General features: G+C 43.3%; 1 protein-coding gene across 1 annotated transcript in view; it reads right to left on the bottom strand.

The window, feature by feature from the left end:
* Nucleotides 1-17,120, bottom strand: part of SGPP2 (sphingosine-1-phosphate phosphatase 2) — a 150,204-nt gene that overhangs the window by 21,294 nt on the left and 111,790 nt on the right. Inside the window, exon 4 of the mRNA XM_002749830.6 lies at nucleotides 14,496-14,585. Within this exon, the coding sequence (XP_002749876.4) occupies nucleotides 14,496-14,585 (90 nt within the window). The remainder of the gene's footprint in view (nucleotides 1-14,495; nucleotides 14,586-17,120) is intronic.

Below are 17,120 nucleotides of genomic sequence, written 5' to 3'. Positions count from 1 at the left end.
AGCCTCCCGAGTAGCTGTGACTATAGGTGCCTGCCACCGTGCCTGGCTAATTTTTATATTTTTAGTAGAGACAGCGTTTTGCCATGTTGGCCAGGCTGGTCTCAAACTCCTGACCTCAGGTGCACCTCAGCCTCCCAAAGTGCTGAGATTACAGGTGTGAGCCACCGTGCCCAGCTGAAACATTTTTTTAAAACAATGATGTAAACATCCTTCCTTGGCCTTTCAGCTAAAATAGAGTGTATTACCTATTCTTATCATTTTAATTAAAAAATGATGCAAACAAATGGGAAAGTCAGATTGATTTTACAAAAGGTGACTTCACAAACAAATTCTGAAGATGGTGCTTTTTGCATTAAGAGAGGCATACAATTATAAGCTATGGAAAAACTTCACCCTTTGATGAAACTACCTGTAACATACTATATAATCCAAAAGGCAAACACCTAATAAAAGAAAGAAGCAGATGGAGCCTGGCTATGGAAGATTTCATCAACCCTTTAGTCTTAAGTAGAAACTGGAACTTGCCTAGAAACACAAATACAACACACAGTAGTGTTAGTCCTCAAATATGTGCTATCCCTAAATGTGGCTGCTTTTTATTTGGGAAAAGTGGATGCATTCTCAGTACCACCCAGACTTTAAGCCTTTACTGAGCTCCCCGCTCATCATGCTGAGATTTAAGTGGCACTTCTGGGCCCTCTGTGATAAACCACCCACTTCCCAATGGACCATCTCTGAAGTCCTAGTCTGTTCAGCTGCCTGGCCATTAACCTCAGAGAGGTCCCCTCCTGAGGGACCCCCAGTTAGGCTAATTATCAGTTAATTATCAGCTCCTCCAGGTCTGACAACACACCATGCTGAAGCAGCCTGAAGCAGTTGCCCGGGTCCCAGGCTGCAGAATGTCAGGTGCCAGTTGGTTTCTCCACTGTGGCACAGTGGCTTCTGGTCTGATACAGATGGACCCAATGCCTGTCAGCCCTTTTGACTGTGGCTCTCTGCTATGCAGGGACCTCTGACCTCTGCCTCACTCTGGTGCCTGACCAACTTCTGTCTTTATCCATCTCCTGCAGTCTGTACTCAAGGCTCATCCAGCTCCCATCCTAGACTTTGAGCAGCTGATTCATCCCACACTTGTAAAACAGATGAAAACGGTTGCCCCTTCTGTGGCTTTCTTTCTTTCTTTTTTTTTTTTTTTGAGATGGAGTCTCACTCTGTTGCCCAGGCTGGAGTGCAATAGTGTAATCTCGGCTCACTATAACCTCTACCACCTGGGTTCAAGCAATTCTCTCACCTCAGCCTCCTGAGTAGCTGGGATTACAGGCACCTGCCATCATGCCCCGCTAACGTTTGTATTTTTGTAGAGACAGGGTTTTACCATGTTGACCAGGCTGGTCTTAAATTCTTGACCTCTGGTGGTCTGACTGCCTCGGCCTCCCAGAGTGCTGGCCACTGCTCCCAAAGTGTTGGGCTACCATGCTCAAAGGCATGAGCCACTGCACCCGCACTATGGCTTTTTCAATAGTGTTGGAAAAGAAGATAAAAAAAAATTAATTTGCCTATGTTTGTAGTTAGAAATACATACCAAAATTCTTGCTGGAAATTCTGCTAAGCCCTAATTTTGATTCAACTAATACAGAAGCATAAAATGCCTTCAATTTCCCTTTACCTCATCCCAACAATGAGTGTCTGAACTTTTCCTTTGGTGGTTAAAAAATGATTTATTTTGTCTTTTTTAAAAAACCTTAAAACCAAGAGGGAACGAATGTTTCCCCATGAGTATTCATTACTTTTAAACCAGAAAAAATTCTCTATTTTTACAAAAGGGTAAAAATATTTCTCCCCAGGGTAAAGAGAAAACAATGGACATAATAAATAGTGACTGATACGCAGAAACGTAACTAAATTCTCATTTTATCTCAGTAACTTATCCAACAGGGTGTAACAGAAAGTAAGGTTTGGTAGGGTGCAGTTTATATTGCAATTGGCTTTTCCCCCCATATTAAGTAAGGCTGTTTGAAGTAGATTTTTTTAAACAACATGAAAAAAATACAACAAAAATGCTGTAGTCCAAAGCCAGAACACAGTTCTGTATGGTCTGCAGGTAATTTAGTGTTTGAGAAGCCTTTTCAACATTCTCCAACTCCAACCAAAACTAAATCAAAACTTGGTATGAAAACAAAATAAATGAATCAGCAAATAAAACAGTATCTGTATAATTATCCAAAGATCAAACAGTTTAGGGACAATAAAATAGAGCAGCATTTCAGCTAGGTTGTGTGCAAAATAATGGAACAAGTATTCGCTGTTTATTTATATTTCACACATTCACTAACAACAAAAAATTCTGCCTAATTCTACTGTTACTATATTTGGGATGATTGCTTTATTAGTCAAAGAGCTTAACATTCGTTTTGTGTAAGTTGAATAGTTCAGGGCATCATGATTATAGTATGATTCGTCTTCTGGGTTTGTTCTAGTCCTCCTTCCTCCACAAACACAATTTTAGGTCCACATTTTGAGCCTTTGAAAGAGTAGGAAAATGGCCAGGAGAAGTGCCTCATGCCTGTAATTGCAGCTCTTTGGGAGGCCAAGGCAGGTGGATCACCTGAGGTTGGGAGTTAGAGACTAGCCTGACCAACATGGAGAAACCTCATCTTTACTAAAAAAAAAAAAAAAAAAAAAAATCCAAATTAGCCAGGCATGGTAGCACATCCCTGCAATCCTAGCTGCTCAGGAGGTTGAGGCATGAGAATCGCTTAAATCCAGGAGGCGGGAGCCGAGATCATGCCGTTGCACTCCAGCCTGGGCAACAAGAGCAAAACTTCTTCTCAAAAAAAAAAAAAAAAAAGTAGGAAAAATGCCATGCTATAGTTAGATGTAGAAACCATATCACAGGGCTTTGTCTTCCCTGCTTCTGATGACAGGAGGCACTTTATTTTAGAGAACCAAATCTCCTGTATGCCAATCCCCACCCTAACCTTTGCTGCCAATCAGAGCCACTGCTCACACAGGTGGCTCCAGACCTGGCTGGTTCCATCACCCCTGGGACAGCATCTGACGCAGCCATGGACTTCTTAACCAGCTGCGTCCAATGAGAGATCTTCCCTGAAACTCTCCTCCCTGAAGTCCTTTAAGGGGTGAAACAGAAAAAAAAAAAAAAAAAAAAACTAAGCCCAAGATTCTAACCTCAAGGAGGATGGCAACCCAAGAGCATGAATCCATCATGCAGAGATGAACTTGGGGAAGAACAGTGTGGGAAACTTCTGGTGAAGGTCAAGGCCTGGGGTCCCACTCTCCCAGTGCCAGTCACCCCTCTGACCTTCTTGTACTGTGGTTATAAACATCAATACATTTCCCTGTAAGCTTAAACTAGTTTGAGTTCATGTCTGCTATTTGCATTCAAGGGGTCCTGACGAATGCAGGTGGTAACCAGTTGGTTTTGGGCACACTCAATTGTGGTGACCTGATGGGGCTCTTTCCAGTCCCTATTCACAGGACACGGCCTTCACATCCCACAGGGGTGGCTTTCAGCTTCCATTTCTGCTCTGTGACCCTGTCCCCCTGCCAAGGCTAACAGTCAAAGGGTAGTGCTGGGTCCAACCGAAGTCTCACTTCCATATGTTAGAGTTTTGATCTGAGGGAAGAGTTGTTGGGAGCTGGGATACAAGAATGGTGGCACTCCAGTGGGAAGGTGATGACACTCCTTAGGCAACCCCACTTCTGGTTCCTCCTGAGGCGTGGCTTTTTGACACCTTCCTGAGCTCCATGAGCTACCCCAGTCCTTCAAATACATTCTATCTTCCCTCCCTTTCCTCCTTCTCTCTCTTTTTCTTCAGCTGGTTGCAACTGGTTTATTGTTCAAACCAAGAGAACATGAAATTATACACCAAAAAACTGTTTTTGTAAATTATCACTTCACATAGAATGCTTTTCACCATGAGAGAATGTAAGACCTCAGTAAAAGCTGCTTTCAGCAATAGGGAACTCTGTTTTACCTTGAATGGTGAGTCCAGAGGTGGGGTGGCCCTTGGGGTGGTAGAGTCACCCAGTGATGTCACCAGGCCCCTGTGTTTTATTTCAATGTTTTGGCATAAACAGTACTGACTTTTCTCAAATGCCAATTCCCCAAACATTGCCAAATGGCTGCTGCTCACAACTGGGGCTGCATCATCATTCATATCCAGCAAGAGATAGAGAAACTTCCCCTCCATGTGTGGAGCAGCATAATCAGATTTGGAAATAATTTCCTAGCACTGGTGTAAGAACAGGTTTGAGACATATTTAGGATCCAGAATGGATTCCGCCTGACTGATGGAGGTGAGGGAAGGGAGGGGCTGGGGTGTCGCCCATGTTTCTTGCTTGGGTATCTCGGTAGACAGGGATGCCCTCCCCGGGGTGGGGCCAGATCTGGTTTGGTGAGAATGATGACACAAACGTGTAAGTTTAATGCCTCTCCGTGCTTCACTGGGGCCAGCCCAGGAGCCTAGCTGGAGCCTGTCAGCAAGCTTTGACAGGGGCACCAAACCTCATCTGACAAGGAATGACTTCTTAAGTGGTGGGATAAGCAAATCCCACTTATGCAGATAGAGCATTACTATAAAGCAGGCAGCCACCTGAATGATGTACTTTTATACATCATGAGCATCAAAGCTGTATGCGATCAGGGTGGATCAGGGCACACCCTGATGGCACACAGCTTTGACGCTCATGGCATTTAAGTACATGTGGATGCTGGGTGCCTACAGAGTATCGGTCTCCACTTTCCTTCCACCTTCCAACCCAGTTTTGTTCAGGAGCATGCCCATATCCAGCACTAAACATGGATCATTAAGCCAATCAATGACTCTCAACTCCGGCTGCACATTAAAATCAACCAGGGAGCTTAAAAAAATACCAAAGCCCAGGACCCACCTGCATATATCTATGAATATGTACACACACACACGACCTAACATTTGCCACCTTAACCATTTCAAAGTATCCAGTGCTGTTAACAGCATTTATGTTGTGCAACCAACATCATCGTCCAATTCCAAAATACTTTTCATCTTACAAAACCGAAACTCTACGCACTAATAACTCCCCCTTTCCCTGACAGCCTCTGGCAACCACCATTCTAATTTTGGTGTTTATGAATTTGATTACTCTAGGTACATTACGTAAGTGGAATCATATAAGATTTCCTTTTCTGACTGGCTTATCTCACTTCGCATAATATCTTCAAGGCTCATCTATGTTGCAGCAGGTGTCAGAAGTCCCCTCCTTTTCCAGGTTGACTAATACTCCAATGTATGTGGACAGGCATGTGCTTCACTTGATTGCACTTTGCATATACTGTGTCTTTTAACAAATTGAAGTTTTGTGGTAATACCATAACCAGCAAGTCTATCAGCACCACCTTTCCAGCAGTCTGAGCTCATTTTGTGTCTCTGTGTTCTCTCGCTTTCCTCTGGCTTCTCTATGCTCTGAGACACAACAATATTGAAGCAATTAATAACCCTCATAGCCTCTCAGTGTTCAACTGAAAGAAAAGTCACATGTCTCTCACTTCATTTATTTATCTATTTTAGAGACTGAATCTCATTGTCACCCAAGCTGGAGTGCCGTGGTACGATCATAGCTCACTACAGCCTCCAACTCCTGGGCTCAAGCAATCCTCTCTCCTCAGACTCTCAAAGTGTTGGGATTCCAGGTGAGCCACCTGGCTGACATCTCTTACTTTAAATCAAAATCTAGAAATGATTAAGCTTAGTGAGGAAGGCATTTCAAAAACCGAGATAGGCCAAAAGCTAAGCCTCTAATGCCAAACGGCCATATTGAGAATGCAATGGAAAAGTTCCTAAAGGCAATTAAAAATGCTACTCCAAACCACATGATTATCTCAATTGACGCAGAGAAGGCATTTGACAAAATTCAACAGCCCTTTATGCTAAAAACCCTCAATAAACTCGGTATCGATGGAACGTATCTCAAAGTAATAAAAGCTATTTATGACAAACCAACAGCCAATATCATACTGAATGGGCAAAAACTGGAAGCATTCCCTTTAAAATCTGGCACTAGACAAGGATGCCCTCTCTCACCACTCCTATTCAATATAGTACTGGAAGTTCTAGCCAGAGCAATCAGGCAAGAAAAAGAAATAAAGGGTATTCAAATAGGAAAGGTGGAAGCCAAATTGTCTCTATTTGCAGAGGACATGATAGTATACCTAGAAGACCCCATTGCCTCAGCCCAAAAACTCCTGAAACTGATAAGCAACTTCAGCAAAGTCTCAGGATATAAAATCAATGTGCAAAAATCACAAGCATTCGTCTGCACCAATAACAGACTTAAAGAAAGCCAAATCAAGAGCGAACTGCCATTCCCAATTGCTACAAAAAGAATAAAATACCTTGGAATACAACTCACAAGGAACGTAAGGGACCTCTTCAAGGAGAACTACAAACCACAGCTCAACGAAATCAGAGAGAACACAAACAGATGGAGAAACATTCCATGTTCATGGTTAGGAAGAATTAACATCGTGAAAATGGCTATACTGCCCAAAGTAATTTACAGAATCAACGCTATCCCCATCAAGCTACCATTGACTTTCTTCACAGAATTGGAAAAAACCACCATGAACTTCATATGGAACCAAAAGAGAGCCCGCATAGCCAAGTCAATTCTAAGCAAAAAGAACACAGCGGGGGGCATCACACTACCAGATTTCAAACTATACTACAAGGCTACAGTAATCAAAACAGCATGGTACTGGTACCAAAACAGAGATATAGACCAATGGAACAAAACAGAGGCACCGGAGGCAACACAAAATACATACAACTATACAATCTTTGATAAACCCGACAAAAACAAACAATGGGGAAAGGATTCCATGTTTAACAAATGGTGTTGGGAAAACTGTCTAGCCATGTGCAGAAAGCAGAAACTGGACCCCTTCCTGACACCTTACACTAAAATTAACTCCAGATGGATTAAAGACTTAAACATAAGACCTGGCACCATAAAAACCCTAGAAGGAAATCTAGGCAAAACCATCCAGGACATAGGAGTAGGCAAGGACTTCATGAACAAAACACCAAAAGCATTGGCAACAAAAGCCAAAATAGACAAATGGGACCTAATGAAACTCCACAGCTTCTGCACGGCAAAAGAAACAGTCACTAGAGTGGATCGGCAACCAACAGAATGGGAAAAAATTTTTGCAGTCTACCCATCTGACAAAGGGCTGATATCCAGAATTTACAAAGAACTCAAACAGATTTACAGGAAAAAAACAAACAAGCCCATTCAAAAGTGGGCAAAGGATATGAACAGATACTTTACGAAAGAAGACATATATGAGGCCAACAATCATATGAAAAAATGCTCATCGTCACTGATCATCAGAGAGATGCAAATCAAAACCACATTGAGATACCATCTCACGCCAGTTAGAATGGCGATCATTAAAAAATCTGGAGACAACAGATGCTGGAGAGGATGTGGAGAAAAAGGAACACTTTTACACTGTTGGTGGGAGTGTAAATTAGTTCAACCATTGTGGAAGACAGTGTGGCGATTCCTCAAGGCCTTAGAAATAGAAATTCCATTTGACCCAGCAATCCCATTACTGGGTATATATCCAAAAGACTATAAATCGTTCTACTATAAGGACACATGTACACGAATGTTCATTGCAGCACTGTTTACAATAGCAAAGACCTGGAATCAACCCAAATGCCCATTGATAATAGACTGGAATGGAAAAATGTGGCACATATACACCATGGAATATTATGCAGCAATCAGAAATGATGAGTTTGTGTCGTTTGTAGGGACATGGATGAATCTGGAAAACATCATCCTCAGCAAATTGACACAAGAACAGAAAATGAAACACCGCATATTCTCACTCATAGGTGGGTGATGAAAAATGAGAACACATGGACACAGGGAGGGGAGTACTAAACAGTGGGGTCTATTGGGGGGAAAAGGGGAGGGCCAGTGGGAGGGGGAGGTGGGGAGGGATAGCCTGGGGAGAAATGCCAAATGTGGGTGAAGGGGAGAAGAAAAGCAAAGCACACTGCCATGTGTGTACCTACGCAACTGTCTTGCATGCTCTGCTCATGTACCCCCAAACCTATAATCCAATAAAAAATTTAAAAAAAAAATGTTACTCCAATGAATACATGAATGATAAGAAAATGAAACGGCCTTATTGCTGATACAGAGAAAGTCTGAGTGGCCTGGATAGAAGATCAAACCAGCCACAACATTCCCTTAAGCCAAAGCTTAATGCAGAGCAAAACCCTACCTAACTCTCTTTAGCTCCATGATGACTGAGAGAGGTAAGGAAGCTGTCTCCATGATGACTGAGAGAGGTGAGGAAGCTGCGGGAAAAAAGTTTGACACTAGCAGAATTTGGTTCATGAGGTTTAAAGACAGAAGCTGTGTTCAAAATATAAATGTGCATGGCGAAGCAGCAAGTTCCGATAGAGAAGCTATAGCTAGTTATCCAGAAGACCTAGCTAAGGTCATCAATGAAGGTGGCCATGTTACGCAACAGAGATTCAGCATAGACAAAACAGCCTTATGTTGGAAGGAGATGCCATCTAGAACCGTCAGAGCCAGAGAGAAGTCATGTCTGCCTTCAACGCTTTAAAGGACAGGCCGATGCTCTTGTTAGGGGTTATTGCTGCTGGTGACTTTAAGGTGAAGCCAATGCCCAGTTACTATTCTGAAAATTCTAGGGCCGTTAAGAATTATGCTAAATCTATTCTACCTGTGCTCTAGAAAGAAAATAACAAAGTCTGGGTGACAGCACATCTGTTTAAAGCATAATTTACTAAGTTTTTTTTTTTTTTTTTTTTTTTTTTGAGACGGAGTTTCGCTTTTGTTACCCAGGCTGGAGTGCAATGGCGCAGTCTCGGCTCACCGCAACCTCCGCCTCCTGGGTTCAGGCAATTCTCCTGCCTCAGCCTCCTGAGTAGCTGGGATTACAGGCACGTGCCACCGTGCCCAGCTAATTTTTTGTAATTTTTAGTAGAGACGGGGTTTCACCATGTTGACCAGGATGGTCTCGATCTGTTGACCTCGTGATCCACCCGCCTCGGCCTCCCAAAGTGCTGGGATTACAGGCTTGAGCCACCGCGCCCGGCCAAGTTTTTTTTTTTTTTTGAGATGAAGTCTCGCTCTTGTGCCCCAGGCTGGAGTGTAATGGCAGGATCTTGGCTCACTGCAACCTCCGCCTCCCAGGTTCAAGAAATTCTCCTGCCTCAGCCTTCTGAGTAGCTAAGATTACAGGTGCCCACCACCACACCCGCTTAATTTTTGTATTTTTAGTAGAGACAGGGTTACACCATGTTGGCCAGGCTGGTCTCGAATTCCTGACCTCAGGTGATCTACCTGCTTTGTCCTCCCAAAGTGCTGAGATTACAGGTGTGAGCCACCGTGCCCAGCCAATTTACTAAATATTTTAAGCCCATTGTTTTGCCTACTGCTCAGAACAAAAGACTCCTTTCAGACTATTACTGCTAATGGACAATGCACCTCATCACACAAGAGCTCTAATGGACATGTGCAAGATACATGTTGTTTTCATGCCTGCTAAACACAACATCCATTCCACAGCCAAGGGATCAAGGAGTCATTGCTACTTTCAAGTCTTACTTTTTAAGAAGCACATTTTGTAAGCTACCATAGATAGTGATTCCTCTGATAGATCTGGACAAAGTAAATCAAAAACCTTTTGGAAAGGATTCACCATTCTAGATGTCACTAAGAACATTTGTGATTCATGTTCATGGGAGGAGGTTAAGTTATCAACATTAACAGGAATTTGGGAGATATTGATTCCAGCCCTTATGGCTAACATGGAGGGGGTTATGACTTCAGTGGAGGAAGTAACTGCAGATATGATTTTAAAAGCAAAAGGCGGGGTTCAGCGGCTCACACCTGTAATCCCAGCACTTTGGGAGACCAAGTTGGGTGGATCATATCAGGTTAGGTGTTCAAAACCAGCCTGGCCAACGTGGTGAAATCCTGCCGCTACTAAAAATACAAAACTTAGCTGGGCATGGTGGTGCATGCCTGTGGTCCCAGCTACTTGGGAGGCTGAGGCAGGACAATGGCTTGAACCCGGGAGGTGGAGGTTGCAGTGAGCCAAGATAGCACCATTCCACTCCAGTCTGGGTGACAGAGCAAGACTCCATCTCAAAAAAAAAAAAAAAAAAAAAAAAGAAAGAAAGAAAAAGAAAAGAAAATAGCAAGAGAACTAGAATTAGATTTAGATGTGGAGCCTGAAGATGCGACTGAATGGCTGCAATCTCATGATAAACATGAATGAAGAGTTGCTTTTTATGGACAAACAAAGAAAGTAGTATTTTGAGTTGGCATCTACTCCAGGTGAAGATGTCGTGAACATTGTTAAAATGACAAGGAAGTGCAGGATATTACATAAACTTAGTGGGTAAAGAAGTCGCAAGTCGCAGGGTTTGAGAGGATTGACTCTAATTTTGAAAGTTCTACTCCAGCTAAAAGCCTATCAAATATCATCACATGGTTTGTCATATGTAAAGGGGAGAAAAATAAGGAAATAAAACAGCACTGGCATTCTACAAAGAAATCCTTCCTAAAAGGAAGTGTCAATTGATGCGGCAAACTTCATTGTTGTCTCTTTTAAGAAACTGCCACAGCCAGGCAAGGCACAGTGGCTCACGCCTGTAATCCCAGCACTTTGGGAGGCCGAGGTGGGATGATTGCTTGAGTCCAGGAATTTGAGACAAGCCTGAGCAACATAGTGAGATACCATCTCTACTAAAAATACAAAAATTAGACAGATGTGGTGGTGCGTGCCTGTAGCCCCCGCTACTTGGGAGGTTGAGGCATGAGAATTGCTTGAATCTGGAAGGAAGACATTGCAGTGAGCCAAGATTCACACCACTGTACTCCAGCCTGGGTGACAGATTGACATGTCTCAAAAAAACAAACAACTGCAAAAAAACAACTTGCCACAGCCACCCCACCCTTCAGCAATCACCACTCTGATCAGTCAGCAACCATCGACACCGAGCCAGACCCTCCACCAGCAAAAACACTATGACTCACACAAGGCCCAGATAATTGTTAGCATTTTTTAGCAATAAATGATTTCTAAATTAAGAAATTATGTGTGCATTGCTTTTTTTTAGACATAGTGCAATTGCACACTTACTAGACAACAGAATAGTATAAACATCATTTTTACATGCACTGAGAAACAAAAACGTGCGTGATTCACTTGATTATGATGCTTTGGAACTGAACCCACCATGACTCTTTGTTAGCCTGGATGTCACCCCGTGTTTATCCAGTCCTCTGTCAGTAAACACTTGGGTTCACCTTTAGGCTGTTGTGCATAAGGCTGCTCTGAATATGGGGCTACGAATATCTTCAGAGAGATTTTTTTGAAAGCTTCCCATGGGGTTTGAATATGCAGCTATGGTTAAGAGCGACTGTAGGCCGGGCACGGTGGCTCATGCCTGTAATCCCAGCACTTTGGGAGGCCGAGGCGGGTGGATCACGAGGTCAAAAGATCGAGACCATCTTGGTCAACCTGGTGAAACCCTGTCTCTACTAAAAATACAAAAAAAATAGCTGGGCATGGTGGCGCGTGCCTGTAATCCCAGCTACTCAGGAGGCTGAGGCAGGAGAATTGCCTGAACCCAGGAGGCGGAAGTTGTGGTGAGCCGAGATCGCGCCATTGCACTCCAACCTGGGTAACAAGAGCGAAACTCCGTCTCAAAAAATAAAAAAAATAAAAAAATAAAAAATAAAGAGCGACTGTAAAAGAAATTCCCTAGAGATTGCGAGGGGCCCGGGGAAAGGGCACACTACGAGTTGGCTCAATCCAGCTATTCCATCCTAACCATATCATCATGCCAGGTAGTCAGCAGCATAGACGTCTGTCTCCTTCAGCAGACTTGGACACCAGAAGGGTGGGGTAGGTTTGTTTACCACAAGAGCTCCCAGATCTAGTTCCAAGCCCAGCACCCTGTAGGGGCTGAGTAAGTTGCTGTTGAATAAAGACTACGAATCTATAATTCTACCTTATCCTACTATTAAAACCAACTGTTCTCTTCTATTAGGAATTACTCATCATTTTACCCTAGGCCATGCTCTGGTCCTGTAACCTGACTGGTACCTGGGTCTGAGCCTGCCTGAGTCAGCGTCTAAGATCTTTATGAAATAAAATTATAATCAGGAAAGAAGACCTGGGTCCTGACAAAACAGATGGGACAATGGAGTTGGGAACAATGGTTGCTGTGGCCTGTTGCTCCAGCTTCTTCTGGGACAAATGCTCCTAAAAGGGGGACGGGACCCATTCCTTGCATCTGGATGAGAGGCCTAACTTACCTTTCCCTAAATATCTGCTTACCCTCCCCACAACTCACTTTAAAAGGAAAAAGCTGTAGCTGTGTTTCTAGTGAGCTGGGTTTTGTGGACTCTTTATTCATTTCTGTAGCTGCACATGCTCGGGCTTACTTTTATTTTAACTTCAACCCGAGTTCTCAAGATCATTTAAAAAAAATTTTTGCTTTAAGTTCTGGGATACATGTGCAGAACGTGGAAGTTTGTTACTTAGGTATTTGTGTGCCAGGATGCTTTGCTGCACCTATTGAACCATCCTCTAAGTTCCCTCCCCTCACCTCCCAACAGGCCCTGGTGTGTTATGTTTCCCTTCCTGTGTCCATGTGTTCTCACTGTTCAGCTCCCACTTATGAGTGAGAACATGTGGTATTTGGTTTTCTGTTCCTGTGTTAGTTTGCTGAGGATAATGGCTTCCAGCTTCATCCATGTCCCTGCAAAGGACATGATCTCATTCCTTTTCATGGCTGCATAATATTTCATGATGCATGCGTCCCACATTTTCTTTATCCAGTATATCATTGCCAAGATCATTTTTTATTAATGCCTACAGAAATTTAAAAGTAGCCCTAGATAGAAAAGAGATGCCAGAGAACCTGAGAGTTCACCTTCATTTCATATTGAAGTCCCTGAACATATTTGGAAAGAACCTCTTGGTAGCACGAAGCAGCAGTATAGCAAATTGAGAACGCCCTCCTCCCTTCCTCCTCTCTATCTCAGAAGCCACCAGTGTGCTGTGACGTGGTATGGGACATCAAGGATGTGCCTTGGAAGGTAAAATTACAAGACTGGCCCTTCATTGCTCCTTTCATATTTCCAAGATCTGAGCCCTGCCTTCACCCGAACAGCTCCCAGATCAGGGCCCGGCTGAGGTGAAGCAGGTGATGCAAGGGGCATGCAAATACAGGGTCAGATCTTGTCTTTACTTAAAATATGACTATTTAGCTCATCATGGGGGTTTTATGGCAGGAATTTTAGTGTGTTTAAAAAAATTGCAGTTAAATTATTTGTCTTGATTCCTGAGATCTTTAGCATTCCTTAACTTGGAGACTTGCCTGCCTCTTCTGAGGCCTGGCCTTGAGTCAGCTGCTCTCAGCACCCGCCTGTGCATTTTAAGCGTAATGTTGCTGTCTGACAGACCCTCCCAAAGCCCCCTTCTCTGAGTTACTTTGGCCTCTGTTCATTTTGACAAATGATCTCCCCAATCTGTTCACTCTGAGGCTTCTGCTGCCCCACTTCCACATTTCCCATAAAAATCCCACACCAGGGACCAGAGAGAGAAGAAGCAAAAAGTCTGACGTGGGTGTAGGCCTTTCCCTGCAAGGTTTTTTTTGTTAACTTAACTTTTGAGCTTCAGAGCTGAGATAAACACACAATGAGTAAGGGCCCATTTCTTTGCAAAGAAGTCTTTCTTGCACCCATTACCATGATCAATAGCGCTCCTGTGTTCAACCACAACCAGCCTTATGCTCTGTAACTTCAAGGCAGCTGTGAACAGGCTGGGAAATTGAATTCCCAGGGAATTTCAACTGTGCTAATCATGGCAGCCCTGGAAAATATTTCTAATATGGCAAAAGGGTGGATGGACCTTTAAATGCAGATGGGACTCTGTTCCCACCACTGCCTCCGCCTAAAACAGTATGGAAGGAAGCGAAGCCACAATTGCACTCTTCTGACCTGGGGGGACCCTTACCCTGCAAGGGCACTGGAGCCCCTGATTTCAGGCCCCTGAGTATGAGGACCTACGTGGGGAACCGCGTCTATTCACCTGTGTCTGTGAGCTGGGGGGCTTTTCCTGCACTGCTTGCTGCATCATTAGTAAACCTATGTGAATGTAAATGATTGGAGTTTCCAACGCTGTTCTAGCCCATTTTTCAAAATCTTGAGGGTTTGGTGTAGCTCAGCCTCATTTATATTATCTTAATGTTTCATTACTATTGTCATACATGAACCTGAACATAGTTACTTACTGCATGGGCATGATGAGAAATATCAATACACATGCAAACAACTTTATAAATGAGTAGTATGAGAAACATATTGACACAGTGACCATAACACCATTCAAACCATCACCACAAGACCAGACCCCAAAGCCTTACCAGGACCGTATGCATCCCAGTGTAGAGCCTGCTGAGACACACCAAGGTGGAAAACACCACGGCCATCACCAGTCCCAACACAAATGGATACTGTGGGGGAGGGAGGAAGAAAAGCAAGGAAATTAGATCACACTCAGACATAGACGATTTGTTGTCATAGGTGGAAATAGGATTCATTAATGCAAGAATTGCTAGTCCAAACCTTTCATTCCCCAGACCAGAATCTGATTATCTCAAAACATTTTTTAAGTGGGGAGACAGAAGAAAGAGAAGGGGAAGACACTTAGGTCTATACCGTACTGGGAGGAATTTTCACAACATGTAAGCATGCACCTGAGACATAGTAGGACTTGGCTTTAAGACTCATGACCACAACTATGGTGCTAAGAGTTTTTGTGAAATGAATAACTTTGATTTCTACCTATTTTTAAATTAGAACAGTAAGAAACAATTTGACCAAGCAAGGTAGATAGCCAGGGCTATCACCTGAAAGTCCCAACAAGCAACTTCTCCTCCTCTGTAAGAGATGCAGGAGCAATGGACCCAAACTGAGAATCAGCATATTTGCATTCAGATGTCAAAAGCACTTGTGCAGATGCGACTGACTCTCAACATTTGCTGCTGAGTAAAACTAGTGGCTAGAGGAATCCAGCTAACGCTGAATTATATAAGGAACACACAGATACTCTGCTTATAAACTAGACATAGGCATGTAAGCCACCTGCTTCGAGCACCAGTGTCAGTGGTGTTCCATAGTAAGAAGATCAAGACTATACAGTGCTGTCTATATTAGGCAAAGCACTCTACACCAACTCCTTAAATCTTCACACAACCCTATGAAGTAGGCTCTATTATCAGCCCCATTTTACAAATGAGGAAGCCCTTAGCCATGATAATAAATGACATTAGTAATCAACTTTATCACAAAGAAACTTTCCTGTCAGTGCTCCCATTTGACCCTCACAGCAGAAGCTTGGGGCTCAGAGAGGTGCAATGATCTGCCTGAGGTCACACAGCCGAGAGTCAGAACTGGAGGCCATGCTTTCTGAGTTCCAGCCCAGTGCATTCTTTCCCATGTAACACATGAGTACAATAACACCTGGCTGTCATGTCTGTTCTTAAGATTTATTATTAACTAAGTCTCTTTAATGTAAAGGTGTTAAGAATTAATGAGTTAATGTATTTGGAAATTAGAGTGTGGGCAGTAGCCTCAACACGCATTTTAAAATTTTTATTTCAATAGTTTTTGGGGTACTCAACACACATGTATATAAATAAAACAATATTTAGAGCTGTTTCTGAGCAAACAAAGCTAGTGAAATATATTCACCATTAAAAATCAAATAGGAAAGAAATTAAACGACATGACTCAGACCTTATGAAAACTGCTATATCATGTAAGGTGATGAGAATTTTTTAAGGAGGACTGGGAGGTCCTGCAATGGATGCGCCCGTGGTGGTGGTGGTCGTTTTTCTGCTGCCAGCCTCCACTTGCCGCTTTTCTCTTAAGCAATATTAGCATGTTCACAGACTTTTCTGGGCACCAAGAGCAACGCAATGGGAGCTGGCACTTGGCCTATTACATCCTTCTAGAGCAGCTGACATTGGGTACAACATCACTCAGCGTCTGCACTAAGTTAATTCAGACAGTGCTAGAAGCTCAGATACTGTTTGGCTGTGGCATGACCTTAAGGTAACTTATGACAGAAGTTGATATCTAGTCAAATATATTCCTTATAACTATCCCTTTCTTACAGAAGAGAGGTCTAAACCCAGGTGGCCAGGTAGAGGGCTACAGCGGTAGAGGTGGGACCCCACACTAGTCCCAATCTTTCAAGCTGCATGAGGCTTGACTTCCTGCTTCTGGATAACCTGGAATATGGACCATTCCCGAGCTTCTGGGGCAAAGGGGCAGGGCAAAACAATGCTGTTATTTATCTACAAGACTGTGAGATTGAACAGAATAAAAAACTTCCAGTGGGGCTGGGTGCAGTGGTTCATGCCTATAATCCCAGTGCTTTGGGAGGCCCAAGCGGGCAGATTGCTTGAGGCCAGGAGTTCAAGACCAGTCTGGGCCACATAGCGAGACCCCTTCACTACAAAAAATTAAAAAAACATATTAGCTGGATGTAGTGGTGCACAGCTGTCGTCCCAGCTACTTGGGAAGCTGAGGTGGGAGGATCGCTGGAGCCCAGAAGGTCAAGACTGCAGTGAGTGGTGATGGTGTCACTGCACTCCAGCCCCAACAACAGAGACCTGTCTCAGAAACAAACAAACAAATAAAACTTCCAATGGGTAAAAGACAACACTTATAAAATTAAACACAAGATTAGAGCCACAGGTCTCACTTAGGAGAAAAATAACTTCCATCGCTATAATAATACAACTGTTTAAGTCTTACAATAATTGTCATTTAAGCAAATATTAAGTAAAATTCTTCTATTTTCAACATTTATTAATCCCCTACCATTTAGACTGTTCCAGAAAACTTTGAGCCATCGTTTCTAGAGGCTGAGCCTTAACCAGGGCAGAGACATCCTTGGAGGCTAATTTGAGGCACAGACTCTTTGCTGCCTCAGGCCCTGGGGAGTCTGGCAGAGGGATTTGGTGGAATCATCTCAGCCC

The sequence above is a fragment of the Callithrix jacchus genome, chromosome 6, assembly GCF_049354715.1.
Source record: "Callithrix jacchus isolate 240 chromosome 6, calJac240_pri, whole genome shotgun sequence".
NCBI classification, from domain to species: Eukaryota; Metazoa; Chordata; class Mammalia; order Primates; family Cebidae; genus Callithrix; species Callithrix jacchus.
This window is presented reverse-complemented; position numbering and strand designations above follow the sequence as displayed.